The sequence below is a fragment of the Momordica charantia genome (genome assembly GCF_013281855.1).
Source record: "Momordica charantia cultivar OHB3-1 chromosome 1 unlocalized genomic scaffold, Mcharantia_2.0 BLBB01000001.1, whole genome shotgun sequence".
NCBI classification, from domain to species: domain Eukaryota; kingdom Viridiplantae; phylum Streptophyta; class Magnoliopsida; order Cucurbitales; family Cucurbitaceae; genus Momordica; species Momordica charantia.
This window is the reverse complement of record NW_028275157.1, coordinates 16368318-16389104: the sequence shown is the minus strand read 5'-3', so window position 1 is coordinate 16389104 and position 20787 is coordinate 16368318. Positions and strand designations below refer to the sequence as shown.

At 32.5% G+C, this 20787-nt stretch overlaps 4 protein-coding genes across 4 annotated transcripts; 2 read left to right on the top strand and 2 right to left on the bottom strand.

Annotated features, from left to right (window-relative positions):
* Positions 1–1290: 1290 nt before the first annotated feature.
* LOC111005839 (SAUR-like auxin-responsive protein family) lies at positions 1291–2322 on the bottom strand. Its single transcript, XM_022277476.2, has one exon. It carries the CDS (start codon positions 2188–2190, stop codon positions 1783–1785), a length of 408 nt encoding a protein of 135 aa, XP_022133168.1. The 5' UTR covers positions 2191–2322; the 3' UTR covers positions 1291–1782.
* A 5784-nt stretch (positions 2323–8106) lies between these two features.
* LOC111005269 (Small nuclear ribonucleoprotein family protein) lies at positions 8107–9536 on the top strand. The gene is made up of 4 exons (XM_022276712.2): positions 8107–8248; positions 8366–8388; positions 8942–9063; positions 9181–9536. Exons 1-4 carry the CDS (start codon positions 8214–8216, stop codon positions 9241–9243), a joined length of 243 nt encoding a protein of 80 aa, XP_022132404.1. The 5' UTR covers positions 8107–8213; the 3' UTR covers positions 9244–9536.
* A 405-nt stretch (positions 9537–9941) lies between these two features.
* On the bottom strand, positions 9942–12027 carry LOC111005513 (Pentatricopeptide repeat (PPR) superfamily protein). The gene has a single exon (XM_022277025.2). The coding sequence runs from the start codon at positions 11892–11894 to the stop codon at positions 10047–10049; it is 1848 nt and encodes a 615-aa protein (XP_022132717.1). The 5' UTR covers positions 11895–12027; the 3' UTR covers positions 9942–10046.
* A 46-nt stretch (positions 12028–12073) lies between these two features.
* Positions 12074–18732, top strand: CPSRP54 (chloroplast signal recognition particle 54 kDa subunit). Its single transcript, XM_022277170.2, has 16 exons — positions 12074–12318; positions 12751–12883; positions 13589–13656; positions 13736–13837; positions 14415–14567; positions 14687–14764; positions 15408–15533; positions 15660–15762; positions 15876–15976; positions 16160–16297; positions 16366–16509; positions 16720–16795; positions 17258–17343; positions 17467–17592; positions 17747–17886; positions 18518–18732. Exons 1-15 carry the CDS (start codon positions 12139–12141, stop codon positions 17849–17851), a joined length of 1719 nt encoding a protein of 572 aa, XP_022132862.1. The 5' UTR covers positions 12074–12138; the 3' UTR covers positions 17852–17886; positions 18518–18732.
* The last annotated feature ends 2055 nt before the right edge of the window (positions 18733–20787 follow it).

Genomic DNA, 20787 nt, shown 5'->3' with positions numbered 1-20787 from the left:
AACTAAAAATACATTGGAAATAGTCAAAGCGAGAATCTACAATCAAGAAGTTATGAGTTCGATCCTCCATCATCACATGTTGTATTAAAAAAACATTGGAAATTAAATAGATTAGGATTTGTTTGGTAATATTTTCGTTTCTTTGTTTTCAATTTTATTGATAAGCCTACTAGTTATGCTAAAATCATTTTCAAAATTGTATAAAATTTTTGGAAATAATGAAATCGAGTTTCTTTTTTTTTTGTGTTTCCAATTATTTTCAAAAAAAATAAATAAAAATATTATTTTATCATTATTGACTTATAAAGAAGAAGAAATAGTTATCGAATGTAATTATGTATTTTTTAATAATTAAAAGAGAGAAAATAAAAACAAAAAGTGAATATTATCAAATAGGGCTGAAATTATCAATGGATCGGCCAAAAGGCACTGATTAAAAATTACGGCACCTAATAACTATTTTCTTTTTAGTTTTTAGTTTTTGAAAATTAAGCTCACAATTGCGTTACATTTCTTTGTCTATAAAATCAATTTTCAAAAAGTTTTTTTTTTCCAAAATTTGGTTGAGAATTTAAATATGTTCTGAAAAAGATATAAAAAAAGGAAACTAGTAAATTATGAGGAAACAAGCATAATTGTTTAAAATAGAAAACTGAAAATAAATAATATTTAAAAACAAGCAAAATCGGGTAAAGTTGATTGTTATTTTTTTTAACAATAGTTCTTAAATTTTTTAACTTTGAAAATAAATAATATTTCTAATACTACCGAATCTGTTATGTTACTGAATAACGATTTATTAAAAAAAATCAATACTTTATAGATAAAATTAAACATTTTTAAATATTAAGCAAGGAGCTAAAAAGATTGAGTAATTTTAATAAAACAAAATATTTAGAATCTTATTATTCACCACTGCTAAAAATAAACCTGAGAGCTATTTTTCAAATAAAATTAAAAAAAAAAAGAAAAAAATTGATCTTCTACCCAATGTGATGTATTTCTCTGTTTTAATCCTAAAACACATTACTATAGTTAGGATAGTTGTTCGTATTTTGATTACTGACCTGATTAATATTATAATTTGACTTATGAATTTCAATTTCTAAACAGAGTATGTTAAAGACAGTAAAAAAGAAAATACTCATCAAGGGTGAGTATAATTTCTTTATAAATAGTCATTATTTTTTTAAGTACAATATTTATAAATAGTTATTATTATTATTTTTTAAGTACAAGGAAGTGTTTGGAATTATTTCTTTTAACTATGAGAACAAAATTTTTCTCGGTGAATGTAAATATAATTCAAATATTTATATATTTAGGCACAAAATTGGGAGGAAAAAAAATCCTAGTCTTTCACTTTCTTGCTCATTCCTTCTTTTCTATGTTTACATGGAAATGCCAGCTGCCATGAAAACTCTCTAAGAAAGATGACAAAATTACCTAAAGACAACTACCATTTGATTTCATACATATTAATTACAACTACAACTCCAATTACAAATGCAAATTTCATCGTAAATGACGGCTCTGATTTTACCATTTCAACTGCTTCCGAAGAAAAATGGTTCATCGAATCGAATCGGATATGAATTTGAGATGAACAGATTCACACCCGATCGAACTGTAAAATTGGCCGAATCGAATCGAATCAAATTAAATCGAATGGAATGGAATGGAATCGAATCCTCCTCGGTTTCAACAGAAGTTGACGACGAATTTCACTCCCGAAGGATTCAAACCTACTGAACTGATATTTCTCCGCAAATTTCGGCTGTTCTAAAGAAACTCCTCGACAATCTCGCCGAAATCGAATCTGCCATTGCAGCATTCTACTGCGCTCACGATTTCTTGGAAGGCGGAGACGCTGCAAGGAACCACGAGCGCGTTCCTCTGCTCGAATCCGAACTCTCTGTACGCCTTGTCGAGCACCATCCGGAAGAGCGGGTGCGACAAGAAGCTCGTCGGAACGACGAAACGCTGCCGTTCGTCGCCGACGTAAATAGCGAACGAACCAGTCGGCGTCGAAGAAGACGGAGACTGAGATTCCTGATCCTCCGACAATTCCAGTCGATCTCTGAGCAAAGACTCGTGGTGCGATGCTTCTGCTTCGCCGCCATCGGTTCCGGCTCGGACCTTCACTTTCTTGGCGAGTTTCTTGAAGGACACCATTTTCTTGCCCAGCATTTTTCTGATCCGAAGGAAATAAAAGAATATTTGCAGAGGAATTGAGTTTTTGAAGCTACGAATCCATAGACATGAAAATGGAGGGGCTGAAAATTGAATTTATACACCGAATTTATGAGGGTTGGGGGAGAAAAGGCCAAAAAAAAAAAAAGATGATTGGATTATTGACTTTGACGGTTACTCGTAGAGTCTCAATTATTCCAATCCTCAAAACCTAGTTGGACTATATTTTATTTTGAATAATTCCAAAAATTACTTGAATTTATATTAAAGTTACTTACCTTTCTCTTGGAGCTTGTTTTTGTTGTGGGTTTATAAATTTATCGCATAAATAAATAATTTGTAAAGTATTATAATAAATGTGAATTTAGGTTAGACCTTAAAGTATTATTTTTTAGTATGAGATTCAAACCCACAATTTTTTGGTTGAAAGATATAGTTAAACTATGTCTAAACGACAGATAGCGTCATTAAAGTATAACCATAAATAATTGATTGTGTTGAATATATATTAGTTTTTACTTGTAGTAGAGATATTTAATAAGTTGATAAATAATAGATATATATAATTTTGAAATTAACGAGTCAGCTTTTACAAATTTCATTCACATTTTCAAGCATTTAATATTCATTTCTAGCATATTTCTCTATGCATACTTTTATTTTCCTTCACTAATTTCTCTTTCCAAATTGATGTTCATTTATCCCAGTATCTCATTTCACATCACATTATTTACTTACCATAGAATATCATATCATTTCTATTCATCAACCACTTTCTTTTAAGAAAAGACCCTAACTATTTGCATGTTGATGATATATGTGGATTCAACGTCGAAATTAGTTCAATCATAAAACCAATAGAAATCGAGTGGATATTGCCTTTATAACTTTATAAATGTTTATTCTGTTGATATATATAGTTTCATACCTTAGAAATATTATAGTAATTAAAATTCCGTTGGTTAATCATTTCGATTTCCGTTATTCAATTTTAAAAATTATGTATGTTTGCTCACAAAATTTTCAATATATTTTAACCATTCTAAAATACACATTAAACTCTAAACTAAATTTCAAGAATAAAAAAATAAATTTTGAAACCTACGTTATTTATTTTCAAATTTTAGTTTAGACTTTGAAAATATTTTTAAAAGAATAGATTTAAAACAAATAAATACATGGGTAAAAGTGGTAAATCAGTAAAAGTAGGATGAAAAAGGGAAGAAAGATGAGATGTGAAATTCAAAGGGAGCGGCTTAAACTATTAGACTTTGGTGCTCAACCACTAAGAGAATCAAGGTGTTTCAGTTTGAAATAAATGGCAACCACTTATCATTGCAATTTGCAAAAACCTTTGCCTTTGACTTCATCTTAAATGACCAAAATGCCCATTTCCCATTATCAAATTAAGACCCACTTCCTCCTTTTTTATTATTATTATTTCTTTGTTCTTATGCTCTAATTTCAATAATACATGGAAGCTTCCAATTTTGTGCTACTTTTACCATTTTTTAGGTAAAAGTAAAACAATAATAACGTATTTCTATCGATTTAAAGTTTTGAATATGTATTATTTATGAATTTTGAGATTGAATTGATAAGTCAAATAACTCTAGAGTATATAGAATATATGAAATACCATAAAAATGTTTCCTTTTTTCTTTTTTCAATCGGGCTTTCAATCAAGTTCAATCAAATAAGATGTATCTCGTGCATAACGATAAATAGAATTAGAATTGAGGTTACACTCACAATTTGGAAAAATAAAGAATGAAAGAAAGTTAAGACTTTTGAGGAAAAATTGAATTTCTATGATTTGTTTAAGAATGTCTTTATTATTTGTTTTTTTGACTTGCTTACTAGAAATCATATTTGTTTCACAATTTAATTGGAAAATCTAAGAATATTGTAAGATTTTAAAGGTGTTTTTTTAAACAAAAATTAAGTACAGAAATATTGATTAGTAGATTATTTGAGTTTTTAAAAACTAAAAACTAAACAGATAATTATTATCCAAAGGCCTTGAAAATAAGTTAGTGTCCCTGTCAAATATTGATTGGATTTGGACCCATTTAAATTCGATTGCATGACTTAATAAATTAAAAGGGTGAAAATTGCTTTTCTTCTGTATTTTTTTTATAAAAAAAAAAGTCCCTTTTTTCATGGAATTCTCTCCTTAAAAAATAATATTATTTTGCCATTGATTTTTTTTTTAATGGAAAAGAAAAATAACCTGAGCAAACTCACTTCCACCTATTAAAAAAAAGCTATTTACCTCGTAAATTAAATATAATAAAAATAATGAAAAATTTCACACTTTAAAGAAAATTATATATTTTTTTCTATGACTTTTTTTGAAACACCCAAATTGACTCAAAGTATTATAAATTTAAAGCATACTTTGTTTGGAACAATAGACTATATATGAGAAATTGATTGTCTTTTATCGTAAAATAGGGAGAGGACCACTATCCACCTACCTTATCTCTTAATTTTATTATAAGGTTGGATTTATTTATTTGAAAATATATATATAAAACCAAAATTTATGAAATTAAAATTGAAAATAAAAATAATTTGTCAGAGAATCCAAACCAACTGAGCAAATAATTTATGAAGTTGCCTTCTTAAATTACCCTCTACATAAATTATAGGGAAGTTACATAGGAAATCACATGTTTCAAGAGAGAGAGACAAAGAAAATAATGATTATGGTCAGCATGAATGGTTAATTAATCCATCTAATTAATTAATTTATTTTTATTTTTTTATTATTATTATTATTTTGGTGGGGGTTGGTGAGCATATTGTGGTTTTGAATTGGCTTTGTAAAAAGTTAAAATCTCTTAAAAAGGTAAAAAAGTTAGCTGGGTTTTTCCCCACGTTTTTGTACATATATATTTTTTAATTTAAATTATGACCTAGTCATCAGAATTATAATGATCTTTTTCTTTTTCTTTTTTTTTTTCAAATAGTTAAAATATATGTGTATCCTCTCTAATATATCATTTCTCACTTTCTTTGAAAAAAGAACACGGTAATATTAAGCGAGAGTTCAAATTCCAAAATGGAAGAGATAATAGTGGGATAGATGATGTTAAGTTTTAGATCATCCATGGGTATAATAAATGGTTGTGAATTTTATGACTTTTCGTACGGGTATAATATGTTAATGTGAATGAAGAAGGTAAAGAAAAGAAAAGTATAATTTAGAAGTTGTCGTCATATTGTTGAAAATAAGACGGTCTTTCTTTAGAAACATGTGCGAGGGTGATATGACTGTATGGTTTTCATTTTATTTAAAAGTCAAAGTACTAAAATAGATAGGGTATCAAATATCCGAGTAAGAATATAATTTCATTTCTCTATTATTCTCAACTAGGTCAAAATACACGGGCTTGAATATATAGGCACGAAGACCTCAAAATAGAGGTTTCTAACCTTAATTAGTTACAAACTAATTTCAAGAAATGTACGAGTAAGTCAATGATTAATTTTAACCTAACCTATGATAAGACTTTTTTGTTGGGTTGGTTACTTAGGTTCGTTAACGACTAGTATTTAGATAATTTATTATATGTTTTTAGAAATAAAATAACATTAATTAGTTGATTTATTTTTATGTATTGAATTAAAACCAGTGTTTTTAATGGGATGATTTTATTTTATAAAAGATAATACTTCAAAGACTTTAATAAAAAAATGTCAAAAATTAAAAAATAGAAGTTTGAAAGAGTTTTACGTTGAAATCTAATTAAAAAGTGCCAATATATAGATGGTATTTTAAATAAAAAAGTTTTTAATTGCATTTATATTGAATTTTCTTTAGCAAAATAATTTTTTGAATTCTTGGAGAAACGTAATGGTGAGCTCACCAAATTTAATTTTCATTCGTTTCATAAATGGTACATATAATATAAGACAATTTCTATTTTCACAGGATTGAAAAGGAACCAAAAAAAAAAAAAAAAGTTGACGAATATGATGAATACAGTAAATTGGGCCATTAAAGGGCCGACGTGGGCTGGGCCTAATGATGGTGATTTTGAAATCACGACGCGTTGACTTGACTTTAAGGTTAGAAATGTCAAATGTTTGAGATATATGCTTCCATTTGTGAGGCCGAAGATTCTTTTTATTATTATTATTATTATTATTACTATTTATTATTATTATTATTTTTTTTGGGTGAGAGGATTTGGCGGTGAATATGAGTTATTGTGGTAAGTTGATTTCATTCTTCGTTCTGCAAAATTCTCTATCAAATTTACGGGATTAGAGTGGAATTTCCCACGAAAAAATTTAATGTTTATTTCTTTTAAAAAAATCTAAATTAAAAGATAATCCTAGTTTGAAAGGAAAAGTTATTAAATGTCTGAGACTTTGAGAACAAGAGAATGAAGCCAGAGGGAGGAAAGGAAAACTTTGAAAGGAATGAAGCTGGGAAGGAGTCAATGATTGGGATAGAATTTGAAGAGTCTCGTTATCAGAAGCGTATTCTCTGTTCCCGTTTAAGTGACAGGAACAAAATGTTTCCTACTTTCACTTTGAAGGAAGCTATTTGAATTCGTCACTGATCGTTGTGTGGACGCGTTGGTTTACTTTTCTCACTTATACATATTGTCCTTGATCGAAATATTGTCTTTTTTGTGGTCATTATGACAATTGTAGGAAAATATTAGGTGTTGAATTAATGAGTGTGTTTTTCTTTTTGTTTGCAAAAGAATTAGTCTGTGTTTTAGGATGAAAAGACGTTTTTTTTAGCAAAATATTTCCCTTTCTATAACTACTTTTGAAATAATTACTGCTTTCTGGTATATTTAATATGGTTTTCCAAATTATTTTAGATGATTAAAATGCATTTTATAAAATGTACATATTTGCTAATAATAAAAAGTACTTTAAAAATGAAATTGGTTTAAAAATAAACTTTTAAAGAAAATACTTAAAAAATATTTATCTAAAGAGTAATTGATACTCTTGTAGTTTAAACACTTGATAATTATTAAAAAAAATGCTTAAACTGAAAAAAATAGAAAATTCTATTTTATCAATGATTTTATGTGTAAGGGTGTGTTTGACAGACAAAATCACTCTCATTCTCATTGATCGTGTTTGACAAATTAAAAAATTGATTTTAGCAAAAGTTTAAAATTAATTTAAATTGATTTTTAAGGTATCAATTGGATGGTGATTTTAAAAAATTAATTATACTCAAATCTCTTTTTTCAAAATTACTAATTCTCTCATCACTTCTAAACACCATAGATTTTACACACATATAAGAAAAAAAAATATAATATATTTTTCTTCGTTAAGTTTATGTTTATCAATGAGATAAAATTGTTTAAAACAAAACAAATTGATTTATCTATTTATCTTGCTCAATTTGATATAGAGTTTTATTTATTGAAAACTATATAACTTCGGCATGCAACAAATATTCACATAGAGACAACATTATTGATATTGCCGTGTACATTTTATAAAATGCACATCACCTTTCTTTTATCATTAATTTAGTACACTATGCACGTTTCCATATAATTGTCTTTTACAAAGGTTGAGTGATGCAAAACAATTTAAATTACCTGCATTTAAAAAAAAAATTAATGCATAACATGAAAAAAAATGAAAAGTGAAATAATATTTAAAAAAATACTAAAATTGGCTGGTTAAACAATAAAGACTACAATTTGGATATTTTTAGTCAAATTACTATTATTTCACAAGATACTATTTAGTACACTTTAGTTTCATCATCAATCAGGGTGTTTGGTCATTCGCTTCGGGTGCGAGAGGTCGTGAGTTCGATTCTCGCAACACTCCTATAATTTTTATTTTTAAATCAATAATTAATGGGCCTCATTACCAGGCCGAAAATAACTTTTCGGCCCAAATATGTCGTTACCTGGTGAACAAAATCCGAAGACCCGCCGTGATCTTCTTCTCGATTAATTAGGGTTTTCTTTTTCTTCTCTGCCAAAACCCTCCACAGCTCTCCTTCTTCGTTCGTCACCATGAGTAGGTCAGGCCAGCCTCCAGATCTCAAAAAGTAAGCGCCGTCTTAAATTTTACCTTGTTGATTTCGTTTAGCATTTGTGCGTTGTATGTTTTGGTTCGATTATTACAACTATTTTCTGTTGGTCTCATTTCCTCCATCTTTTTGCAGATACATGGACAAAAAGCTCCAGAGTAAGTTCAGTTCCTCGCGAGTTTGTTTCTCCTACTCGTTGTCGTATTTTTTTTTGTTCTTGCTGAGTTCTGGGAAAATTGGGTTGAGAAATGGTTTTTTGGTTATTTGTTTTTCTTTTGTTTTCCTAAAAGTTGAGAATCTGTCAGTTCTTTTATTTTCTTTTGAAGTTTTGAAATTCGATTTGAAATTTCTTTTGTTACTGATTATTGTTTATTTTAGTACGCAACGGAATAGAATGAATTGTCTGTATGTAATGTGTGAATCCTGAAGTTGAATCTGACTAGTCTAGGGTTTAGGGTTTATTATCTACTTTAAGATAAGTGTTGTGAGATTAACGGAATAAGGATTGGAACTTTCATTTTGTGTTTATGGTAGCGCGAGAGACCTAAATTATAGATAATCTCCCTATTTTATTAGTCTTTTGGGGGCAGATATTGGCGTTAGGTTGAAAATTTTAGTTTTTCAGTCCTTGCATGTATAATTTGAGAGATTGAGGGAATCTCCCATGTATATGCAAAACGCTTGATGATGCTTCTGATTTACATTTTGCAGTAAAACTCAATGCCAACCGCTTGGTAATTGGAACCCTTCGTGGGTTTGACCAATTTATGAATCTAGTGGTTGACAACACCGTGGAAGTGAATGGCAATGAGAAAACTGATATTGGCATGGTGGTGCGTCTCTGTTATTTTTCACCATAACCCCTCACTATTTCTTTGTTCGTTTGCTTTTATATTGATTACCACTGCCATTGTCCACGAATTGATTCCCCTTTTTGGTTACCATTTCAGGTGATTAGGGGCAATAGTGTTGTCACCGTTGAAGCACTTGAACCTGTGAACAGGACGCAGTGATGGGTGGATGTGTCGGTTCAACTCTTGCTGATCTGTTTTATAGATTAGTGGGTATCATTCGGAACTGTAGGATGTATAATTTTGGGATGTTATGGATATTAGATGGAACTCTTTGTACTCCATTGTTCTGCATAGGTGGATTATAAATTTGAGAAATATGAGGTTTCTGTATCATTCTGAGAGAGATATTCATTGCCTTAGGTAAGATCTTCTCACAAAACTTTTTTATCCTCATGCTACAGCACCAAGATCCAATTACATTGCAATACGAGGTGTGTGAACCCATTGTATCATTTTATATTGTGCACATTGATCTGCCTCGTCATGGTTATTTGCCAAATTGACCTTTTTTTTTTTATGGAAATCCCCATCTTGATCCTCCTTAGAAAGCTCCACTCTCTACTCTGTCACGAGCTTTGAAGTTGCAAATGTTTCCTTATCTTGCCTCCTATTATTGCTTGTATGAATGATTTTATGATAAAAGAAAGCACTTTGGAATAGGGAAATAATACCGTCCAAAACTGATCTCAACCTATCAACATCTTCATCCATTCCAGCAGATGAAAAGAGAATTTGGGTGTAATCCAGCATATTCCTATTACCATGTGTATTGTTTAATAACCCATTTGTGAAACCATCTTAGATTCTCGTCTCGTTTCAACCAATTTTTGCTGGATGGTGTTGATAGCTGGCAGGGATAGAGAAGCAATTGAAATTTAGTAAAGTTTAAAGAGGTATAGGCACACACCATAGACTAAATTTGTAAGTTAACCAAAACAATAATAACAAACAAGTCCATGATTCTACCAATAATCATTGCAAGAACAGCTCCCATTTCGAAAATGGTGGAAGCGGGTTGCATCTCTTACGGTCAATTGGCGATGGACGATGTTGCTAACCAGCTTGAAAAACAAGTGACAATCTTCACATATCCTCAGGTTCTTTATGACCACAATTTCCATCCCAGCCGTGGTATTCAGGAGTCCAAAAGCAACAGCCAACTTTTCACTATGAACTCCAGCTCCAGTAAACAGCTTTTTGTTGCTCTCTTCTCCATCAACATCATCCTTTTTAGGCTCTCCAAATTCCTGCACCAATGTTTCTAACTCTTCTAAAACTCTATATATCTCTTCGACCTGGGGATGGCTTCTATCCCCAGCCACAAATGGATGAACTCTGCCCTTCAGTTCAACATAGCTACATCCAGGATCCTTTTTCAGCCTCCTCTCCTTCATCATAATCCGGATCCTCAAAACCCCTTTTGAATTCTTGGTATCAGAGTAAATGTTTGATAGCAAAACATAGTATCCTATATTTGCAGGTTCTAGCTCAACCACACGTTCAAAAGCCAGCTCTGCTAACTCAACGTTCTGGTGGATCTTACAAGCACCCAGAAGAGCTCCCCAGACGGCACCATCAGGCTCCATTGGCATGGATTCGATGAGATTCTGAGCTTCGTTTAGCCGCCCGGCTCGCCCCAGAAGATCCACCATACATGAATAATGCTCCGGACCTGGTTCCAATTGATAGTTTCTCCCCATCGTCTTGAAATATTCCAAGCCTCTATCAGTAAGCCCAGCATGGCTACAGGCAGACAAGACACTCACAAATGCAGTTCCATCAGGTACAATGCCACTTCCTATCATCTCTTCGAAAAGCTGCACTGCAATTTCTCCACGTCCATGGATTCCATACCCACCTATAATTGCCGTCCATGAAACCAATGTTTTCTCAGGCGTTTCATCAAACAATGTTTGTGCCTTCGCTAAATTGCCACACCTTGCGTACATATTGATCAAAGCATTATTCAGAAACGGATTGCGGCCAAACCCACTTGCTTGGATCTTACATTCTACCTCACGGCCAACACTCTGAGCCCCAAGGTTGGCGCAAGATGATAAAACTCCCACAAGAGTGACAGGATCCGGGTGAACCCCACGCAATTCCATGTCATGATATAGCTTCAAAACATTTGTTGCCAGCCCATTTTGGGCGTACCCAGAAATCATAGCGTTCCAAGAAATCAAACCCTTGTCAGGCATTTCATCAAACAGGTCCTGTGCATGATTCACCATATCACATTTCATGTACATAGTAATGAAGCAGTTAACAACAGAGACATCGGAATCCAATCCATATTTTAATGTAGAGCCATGAAGAGACGATCCAAGCTCCAAGTTAATCGGAGATATACACACCGGGATCAAACCCAACAATGTCACTGAATTAACAGGGACGCCCTCTTCATTCATTTGGTGAAACAATAGAACCGCATCAGAACCTTTTGAATTCAAGACATAGCCGGAAATCAAAGCATTGTAGCAAACAGTTAGTCTTCTCGACTGGGAATTCTCATCGAACACTTTACGAGCATCCTCCACCAGAGAACCTCTGCAGTACATAGAAATCAAAGCAGTTTGCACAAAAGGTTCAGCCTCACACCCAAGTTTGACGATTTGGCCATGGAGTTGGGCGCCAAGTATGGGGAGCGAGAGGGCCGCGCAGGATTTGAGAGCAAACGGGAAAGTGAAGGCATTGGGGCGATCGCCATGGCGAAGCATTTGGAAATAGAGGTTCAGAGCTTGAAGGAATTGGCATCGTTTTGCTAGTTCTCTGAGGCGAGTGTTCCATGGCGCGGAGAGAACGGTCATAGATTTTGGTTCGCAACGAATTTTTATTTTTCCATTTGTCCAGAGGTAGAAGAAGAGAGTAATACGCTGCGTTTGAAAGAAGAGCGTCGATGTTGCCACGTCATCAAAATGAACGGTTACGATGTGAACTGAAGAGGATAAGCAAAAAATTGGATATCCTATAATAATCTCTCTGATTTTTCCGTGGATAAAAGAAAGAATCAGATACAGGGATCCGCAGGGGAGAAAATCGTCGAATTTGGCAATGGAGGCATTGCAGATTTCGACAGTTGCTTCTCGTCATTTGGCTTCGAATTCTCAATCTCCATGTGCAAGTAGAAGCTTGTACTATGCTTCAAACGGCGGGAGAAAATCAGCAAGTATTTCATCTTCTTGGCTTGGTTCGAGTAACTTCAAGTCGCTCTCTTCCAGGAATTTGTTCACTGTAAGAAGTGTGATCAAGTTATTATTCATTACGGATTTCAGAGTTAGACTCTGTTTGTTGCCCGGAAATTATAACAATTTTGGGGAAGAATTTTGCGTAGTCTTATTTTCATTTTTTGTTTTGAAAGGAGAGCTAAAGTTTTGTTACTACATGTAATTAGTAATACTATTCTGGAAGTGTGGTTACAGAGAAATAGAGAATAGTTCAAGGTGTAGATTGTTTGATGGGGGGAATTTGAGAAAATAGTGTTTTTGTTTCTTTCACTGGGAGTTCTCTCTCTAAGAAGTTCTATGATTATAGTCTTGCTATCATTCGTGTCAATTGGAGAGAATTTTTGGTTTTCGTTGGTTTTTGCTTTTTAAATTTCATCCTATCTGTGGAATTCCGTAGTGTGTCAGTTTTCCTTAAGTTTGGTTCTTATTTTTTCCGCAGAGAGAGATTTGGGGTTGGCTTAATTCCAAGACTTGTACCACTAGGAGAGATATGCGTGGAGTTGTAAGAGCTGAAATGTTTGGTCAGTTGACAAGTGGCCTGGAGAGTGCTTGGAACAAGCTCAAAGGAGAAGGTCTGAATATCTTTATTCCTTTCAATCTGTTGCCTTATTTTAAGTTTTTTTTTTAATTTTTTTTATTATTATTATTTTATATATATATATATATATATATATATATATATAGCTACTATACTTCAATGATCCAGAGACTACCTTAATAATGACGGGAGATGTTCTGGATTTGGTAAGAGAGATCAAATGATAATTAAATGACCTGCATATAGTTCTTATACTGGAACTACCCAAGCTGGTAAATGATAACTCACTTTAACCATTGGGCATTAAGAACAAAAGTATCCGTGCATCACGTCCCTTGCTTGAGGTTATAATGACTGCTTTCTCAATTTGGTAATGTGGTCTACCTGTAAGTATTTCCACGCTTATGAGTCCTTTTGCAACTGATGGATTGCGGGGTGCTGTGGAGTGGGGTGGGAGGGGGGATTTTATTTTCTAATAACCCCTGCAATATATCTTGTTATTTTTTTGAAGGGATAAGAATGGACTTGATGTAGGGATTGAGCCAAACTATATACATATATTTCATTTTAAGGCTACATTAAACAAGATCTAATTGAGAAGAACTAATTTATTCAGTCGGAGTAAATTTTTTCCTTTTAAATGTAATCTGAAAGCAGCTGGTACTTTAGACAATTCATTTGGTTGATGGATGGTACTTTAGACAATTCATTTGGTTGATGGCATATTATATTCCTTTAGAGGTCTTGTCGAAGGAAAATATTGTGGAGCCAATGCGAGATATTAGGAGAGCTCTTCTGGAGGCTGATGTAAGTGACTGTCATATTGTTTGTATATTAGTGCTTGGGTATAAAATAAGGATTTCCATGTACTACTTGGTTAATATAGGTAAGCCTTCCTGTTGTACGAAGGTTTGTGCAAGCTGTCAGTGACCAAGCTGTTGGTGTTGGCCTGATTCGAGGAGTGAAACCTGATCAACAATTGGTTAAGGTACATAAGCTTTTGGGAGTTTTACCTTTATATTCTCGCATAATCCTTCTGCTACACATGTTCATGTGGACTTGTTTTTTCCCTCAGAAATTAGCAATCCCTTGAAGTTGTAATATTACCTATTAGTAGGTCTTCTAGTATGCGAATACAATCAAATGAAAAATCATATATTGTTTTTTTTTTTGTTTATACCTGTTGCTTTTGTCCTGGTCTTATTGGGGTAAGCGAGTGAGACTTGGCAAATATTATAGATTGGAAACACTTTTGGCATTTGCATCCTATTCCTACGATTTCTTGAGTCTGGAGGAATTTTGGTTATTTAAATCCTGATACATTGTGTCAAGGTCTGGGATCATTTTTAATGGTTTACAGTAGCATAAACTTTCTACTGCTGGTTGTTAACCTTACATATAATCTATCTTACTATAGCTTCTTATTTGGGATGGTTTTTGTCTTTTATGTAACACTAGTTGCTAAAGGTGAAATCCTCGGTTTCAGGTCACTTTTTGAAGAAAATCTTTCAGTTTATTAATGTAATTTAATTACTTAATTAGAATTCAGTTGTTGCCTCTTGTAGATAGTACATGACGAGCTTGTGAAATTGATGGGTGGAGAAGTGTCTGAACTTGTTTTTGCAAAGTCTGGCCCTACTGTCATACTGTTGGCTGGTCTACAAGGAGTTGGAAAGACAACTGTTTGTGCAAAATTGGCCAATTATCTTAAGAAACAGGTAAGATTATGTTTTCATCTTCCTCTAATAAAGTGTATTAATTTGTTGCCTTGATTACTCTGTTTTTCCTTCTGTCATCCCTTTAGATCAAAGATGCCTTTTAACAATGTTGACCACAGGGAAAAAGTTGCATGCTGGTGGCTGGAGATGTGTATAGACCTGCTGCTATTGACCAATTAGTTATATTGGGTGAACAGGTATGAAATTTCATTCTCATCATGTCTTTTGCTTATTGACTACCGAATAATAAATCACTGTTTATTTATATATGATATCATATTACTTATGAGGCTAACCATAGGTTGGTGAGGAAAGATTTGTAGTTAATTAATTTTAGAACTTCTAGTTAAGTTTACTCACTCAGCAGGAGGATTGTGAATACATGTCTGCACATAGAATAAAATGTGAAGGTTTCTAGTAAAGACAATGTGAACTTAAACAATCTTATCTAAATAATAATAGTGAGTTTTAGAGTAGATAAACTAACAGTGTATAGAACAGTTAAGATAGGAAGAGAGACCATATTTTCCCTGATTCTTCTTGTCAGTAATTATCCTTTAAGATTTGGTGTTAAGATGATAATGAGTTGAATCCTTTTTTCTTTTTTTTGGTAAAGAACCTTTCACTATTATCTTTTGATTAGAACCAAAGAGTCTTTGCTAACTTCAGTTTATTTTTTTCACCTTAATCCTTCTTTCAACCTCATCACACCATCTTCTGTCCAAAAGCCCAACTCTTAAATAACATAAATGGGATGCATCTGATCAGAGTTATGAATTTATCTAGGTATAATTCTTTAGTAATTATTTTTGTCTCACTTTCGGTCATAGTGAATTACAGGTGGGGGTGCCTGTTTATACAGCAGGCACTGAGGTTAAACCTTCAGACATCGCGAAACAAGGTCTACAAGAGGCCCGAAAAAACAAAGTAGATGTAGTCATCGTGGATACTGCTGGAAGGCTTCAGGTGCTCATTATTTTTGTTGTAAAAAAATATGTGGATGGTTCAATGATAATATACTAATTATTGAAGACTGTCCATTATTCATTTACTATCCTTCTGAGAAAATCTCTTCATTTAAAAATTTAACAGATAGACAAGGCCATGATGGATGAATTAAAAGAAGTGAAACGGGTAATTAATCCAACTGAAGTTCTCCTTGTTGTAGATGCGATGACTGGTCAAGAAGCTGCAGGTATTTTACTCAGCAACCCTGGATGACCACAAGTATTAAAGGTTTCCAAAATAACTTGTAAAGAGGACATTTATCTCCTTTTAAGCCCATTGCTATTTTATGTGGTTTTACAGCCTTGGTCACAACATTCAACATAGAAATAGGGATTACAGGTGCTATTCTGACAAAGCTTGATGGAGATTCAAGAGGTGGAGCAGCTTTGAGCGTCAAAGAGGTATGTCCTGTCGCTTCTATTTTATTGAATAAAATAATGCACTTTTGCTTCTTTAAGAATTAATTTACTGGAATGTTTTTTCTTTTAGCTCTGTTCCTTATGAGCGCTGTTTTCAACATCTTCAAATTCACAATAGCACTGGATAAATTTAGCTTATTCTATTTGTCAATTAAATTGTTATAGGTATCAGGAAAGCCAATCAAACTTGTAGGACGTGGAGAGCGTATGGAGGACCTTGAACCATTTTATCCGGACCGTATGGCAGGAAGAATCTTAGGAATGGGAGATGTTCTCTCTTTTGTGGAGAAGGCACAAGAAGTGGTAAGTTGGAATTAATTTTGTCTTACTTTCAGAAAAGTCCATTGTTTTTAATTCAATTGTGCATATAGATGCGCCAAGAGGATGCAAAAGAACTGCAAAAGAAGATAATGAGTGCAAAATTTGATTTCAACGATTTCCTGAAGCAAACTCGTGCAGTTGCTCGTATGGGATCTATGACTCGTGTCATTGGAATGATCCCTGGCATGGGAAAGGTGGGAATCCAAATCTTCTGAACTTTTACATGATATTTTTTTGTAATGGACTAATCAGATGCACAAATATTAGATGCTTGTGTTTCAATTCACAAATAATTCAAACAGGTATTATGGGACTGTATTCGGGTGTCCATACCTGAAGTTTAATATGAATTGCAATTTCCTGCATTTATCTGCTTGACTAATCACTCTGGTTATTTCTCGTAGGTCACTCCTGCCCAGATTCGGGAAGCAGAAAAGAGTTTGAAAGTAATGGAAGCAATGATTGAAGCAATGACTCCTGGTATGTTCTTTTCTCGTACTGGTTTCTTCAGAGTTAAAATTGCATGCTAGATCGTGCTTAAAAGGCTCATGGACCATATGCATATTAGGCATCTGTTGGCTTCTTTATTATGACGGGGTGTGCACTACAGTATCTGAATGATTGAATTAAGTTTTTGACATTTTGTTAGATGAGAAGTTTTCTCAAATATTCTGATTGAATAGGTGTGGAACATCTCATTAACTTGTGCGGTCATTTAAGCTTATAAAGATGCCTAATAATATATTATGGGGAAGATAAAGGTGCCTAATACATGCATTATAGAAAGGATGCCTAATAAATATGACTTAGTGCAACAGTCATTTTCCACCGGAGAAGCTTTTTGCCTATTCAAATGCATCAAATATGTTCTTTCTGCCTTTCTTATAATCCTTACTTACTGAACCTTTTCTATCTGACAACTTTTCACTTGTTTAATGGCAGAGGAAAGGGAGAAGCCAGAATTGTTGGCAGAATCACCTGCAAGGAGGAAAAGAATTGCTCAAGAATCGGGGAAAACAGAGCAGCAGGTATGCTGAGTTCTTATTTTATGTTAAAATTGTTCATCCTTTCCATCTTAGCACTCCCCCTCTCCGTCTCCACCTCAAATAATGTGGGAATCCACTTACGAAGATGATTTTATCAAATACTAGGTGAGTCAGCTTGTGGCTCAACTGTTCCAAATGCGTGTTCGCATGAAGAATTTGATGGGTGTGATGGAGGGTGGGTCCATTCCTGCATTGAACAATCTTGAAGAAGCTCTTAAAGCCGAACAAAAGGTTCCCCGTTTGTTTTCCTTTCCTCTATATTTGATCTATATATTACAGTTCTATCTTGGAAAACTGAACTTTTCTCTTGATCGATTATTCAATTTTTGTTTTGAGTACGATGTCCCTATTCAATGTGAATGATACATGGTTGTGTCCTGATCAGGCTCCTCCTGGTACCGCCCGAAGGAAGCGAAGATCTGAATCACGGAGGCAGTTTGTAAACTCAGGAACAAGGCCTAGTCCTCGAGGTTTTGGGAGTGGAAACTAATTATAAGCTTATCGAGAGATGCATCGGAAATTCAGGTTAATGCTGCTCTCTATTCGTTGTTTCTGCTTGGATGCTTTTACTTTCCATCACTTTAGATATTCCAATTTTCTTGTTCTGTAATTTTGTCACAAACAACGTTCCAGATCTAGGTAACGTAATTGGAACTGTTATTTACTGCTTTGTATAATATTAGATGCTTCTACTAAGATTAGGATTTGGGCCATCAAATTAATCATAGAAACATCGTATTTGGAGATTCTTTTCATTCCTTCAGAAAAAGTATCTTAAGAAAATTTGGGGCTGAGTCAAAAACATCAAAAGAAGACTTGGATATTGCATACAAACACTATAATAGTTCACCCGCGACTTAGATCCTCGATTGATGTGGATCCAAATGGAATTGGAGCACAATGAAAGAAAACCTTAGGCCCCTTTTTGACTCTTATTTTGTTTAGAAAGAGAACTAGAAGGACAACCACGAAGAACAAGTCTATATCCTCCAAATTTGTGATTTGGAACATTGGAAAAGTGTCGATTGATCCAACCATGAGTTTGCTAGTGTAAGATGGCCCCACATATGTTGTAATTCCTTATTTTAAGTTTTATACTTAGTTCTTAGTGCTCATATTGATAATTTAAATGATGTGAATACAAAATTATACATAGGAAGAGAAGAGAAGAGAAGAGAAGAGAAGGGACGAGACTCTAATTTTATGTAGACTCACCCTTTTGAATGAACCATGTTCTACTTGGTACCAATTCTTGTAGATTTCATTCATTTTGATATTACTCGTATTAATTTCGTTTTGGCATGAAAAATAAAGTTATTTGCCACATGTATTCCACTATGATTACTACAATGTAATGTCTGGATTTTTCTATTGCTATTCTATGAACGGTTCTATCCGAACCAAAACTCTCTCTTTTTAAATCTTTAATATTTAAGAATTTATATAATTCCTACTCAAATAGTTGAGAAATTTGAATCTTAGATCTTTAGAAAAGTAATGGTTCGATAAGTTAAGCTATAATAATGTTGTAAAAAGATAAATGGAATAAACAAATATTCATAAATTACAAAATATACTATTTTTGTAAAAAGTAGGAATATATTTACTATTATATTATTGAATAAAAATTAAATAATGTAATCAACCAATTTTGGAAGTTAGGTTTGGAAAACAGTAACTGAGTGTGGTCAAAGAGGATAAAAAAGAGAGAATGGCACATGAAGAGAGAGAAACAAAGATTTGTATGTAACCAAAAGTCAAACATTACCATTGACTTTTCCATAAAATTAGGCTGTTATATATCGGATGGGCAAGTACAACTGCCAAAAAAATTCTTGACATTTAGCCATTGAAAAGTCTATAAGCCTAACACGAGTTATTGTGAATTAGCCGTATTATTTATAAAGAATTATTTGCATAAGTAGTTAAATATTTTAGGCATCAATAAATAAATATTTATATATAAAATAAAAAATTCAAATCTTCCAATTTCAATTATTTGAGTATTCTTAATTCATTCCTCCAACCTAGCGGGTATGGGTTGCATAGATGAAACTTGAAAGTGAAAAGATTACAGACTGTATTTTATATTTTCTGTTTCTCATTTCCTATTTCTAGTTTTTCATCTACTCTTTTTTTATAAAGAAAAATAGAATTGTGTTTGATAACTGTTTTTTATTTTTTTTGTTATTTTATTTTTGTTTAGAAAAAAAATAAACGGAACGTATTTGATAATCATTTCTTGTTTGTTGTTCTCTAGAAATTTAATTAAACAAGTAAAGATATGAAAATTAATATTTATTACAACAATTTGGAGATATGGGGAATTGTACCTCCGACCTCGAGTTAACTAATATATGTTCATTATCGTTGAGTTATGTGTTGGTAAAAATTAAATATTAAATTTTTAATGTTATATTTACTTTTTAATATTTATGAAGTATTTTGTAGGTTAAGAAGGATAAAATGATGTTTTTGTTTATGTTTTGGGAAAATTTGGAGAGAAACATAAAAAACAAAAAACAAGGCTCTGGTGTTTCCAATGTCCATTTGGTAAGTTTTTTTTTTTCTCTTTTTTTAATAAAGAAAAATAGATTGCATAACTCTCAACATTGTGGATTCAATAATGATAAAATAAGTTTTTTTTTAATGTTGGAATAAATTGGAAATGGTAATAAGAAATAAGAAACTTATTTTTAATGTTTCAAAAAAATTTCTATACAATTTTTAAAATGTTTCTAAAAACTAAGAAACAACCGACATAAAAAACAAAAAATAGGAACGTTATTAGACGAGCTCTAAATTTTCTACACAATTTTAGAAATGCTTCTAAAAAAATGAGAAATAAGAATCTTAAACAATTAACAAACAAACTTTAGAGTGCTTATTTAAATTTTTATTGGTCTAGTTATACTACCTTACTAAAATGGTATGGTGGTTATATAATACAGGTTGAGTTGAGATTTTTTTTTTTTTTTTTGAGAGCAGGTTGAGTTGAGTTGAGTTGAGTTGTGCGGACAGTTAAGTTAAATTGAGTATGAAATACCTTTTTCTTTTGTCTTGATTGGTCAATTTGTTTTAGTAGAAATTACAAATAATAATAATATAAAAATTTTGATTTAGAATAATCTCAATATGATAAAAAATAGAGCAAATGTCATGTATGATAATCATTTATTTGGAAATAAAATACTACAGAAAAAAAAATGGTGCACGAGAATGGTCAAGAGTCAAGTAATTTTAATTATGAAAAAATGCGACAATTACTATGAAAGGCAATTGCTGAGGTGTAAAAATTTAATTTTTTGATAAATGGTTAATTAAAAATTGACAGCCTAAATTTGTACGACAAATTATAAACTACCAAAATCTAAAATATGGCCAAAAACTTCAATCCAAATGGCAGATTGTTTCCACCTGAATATA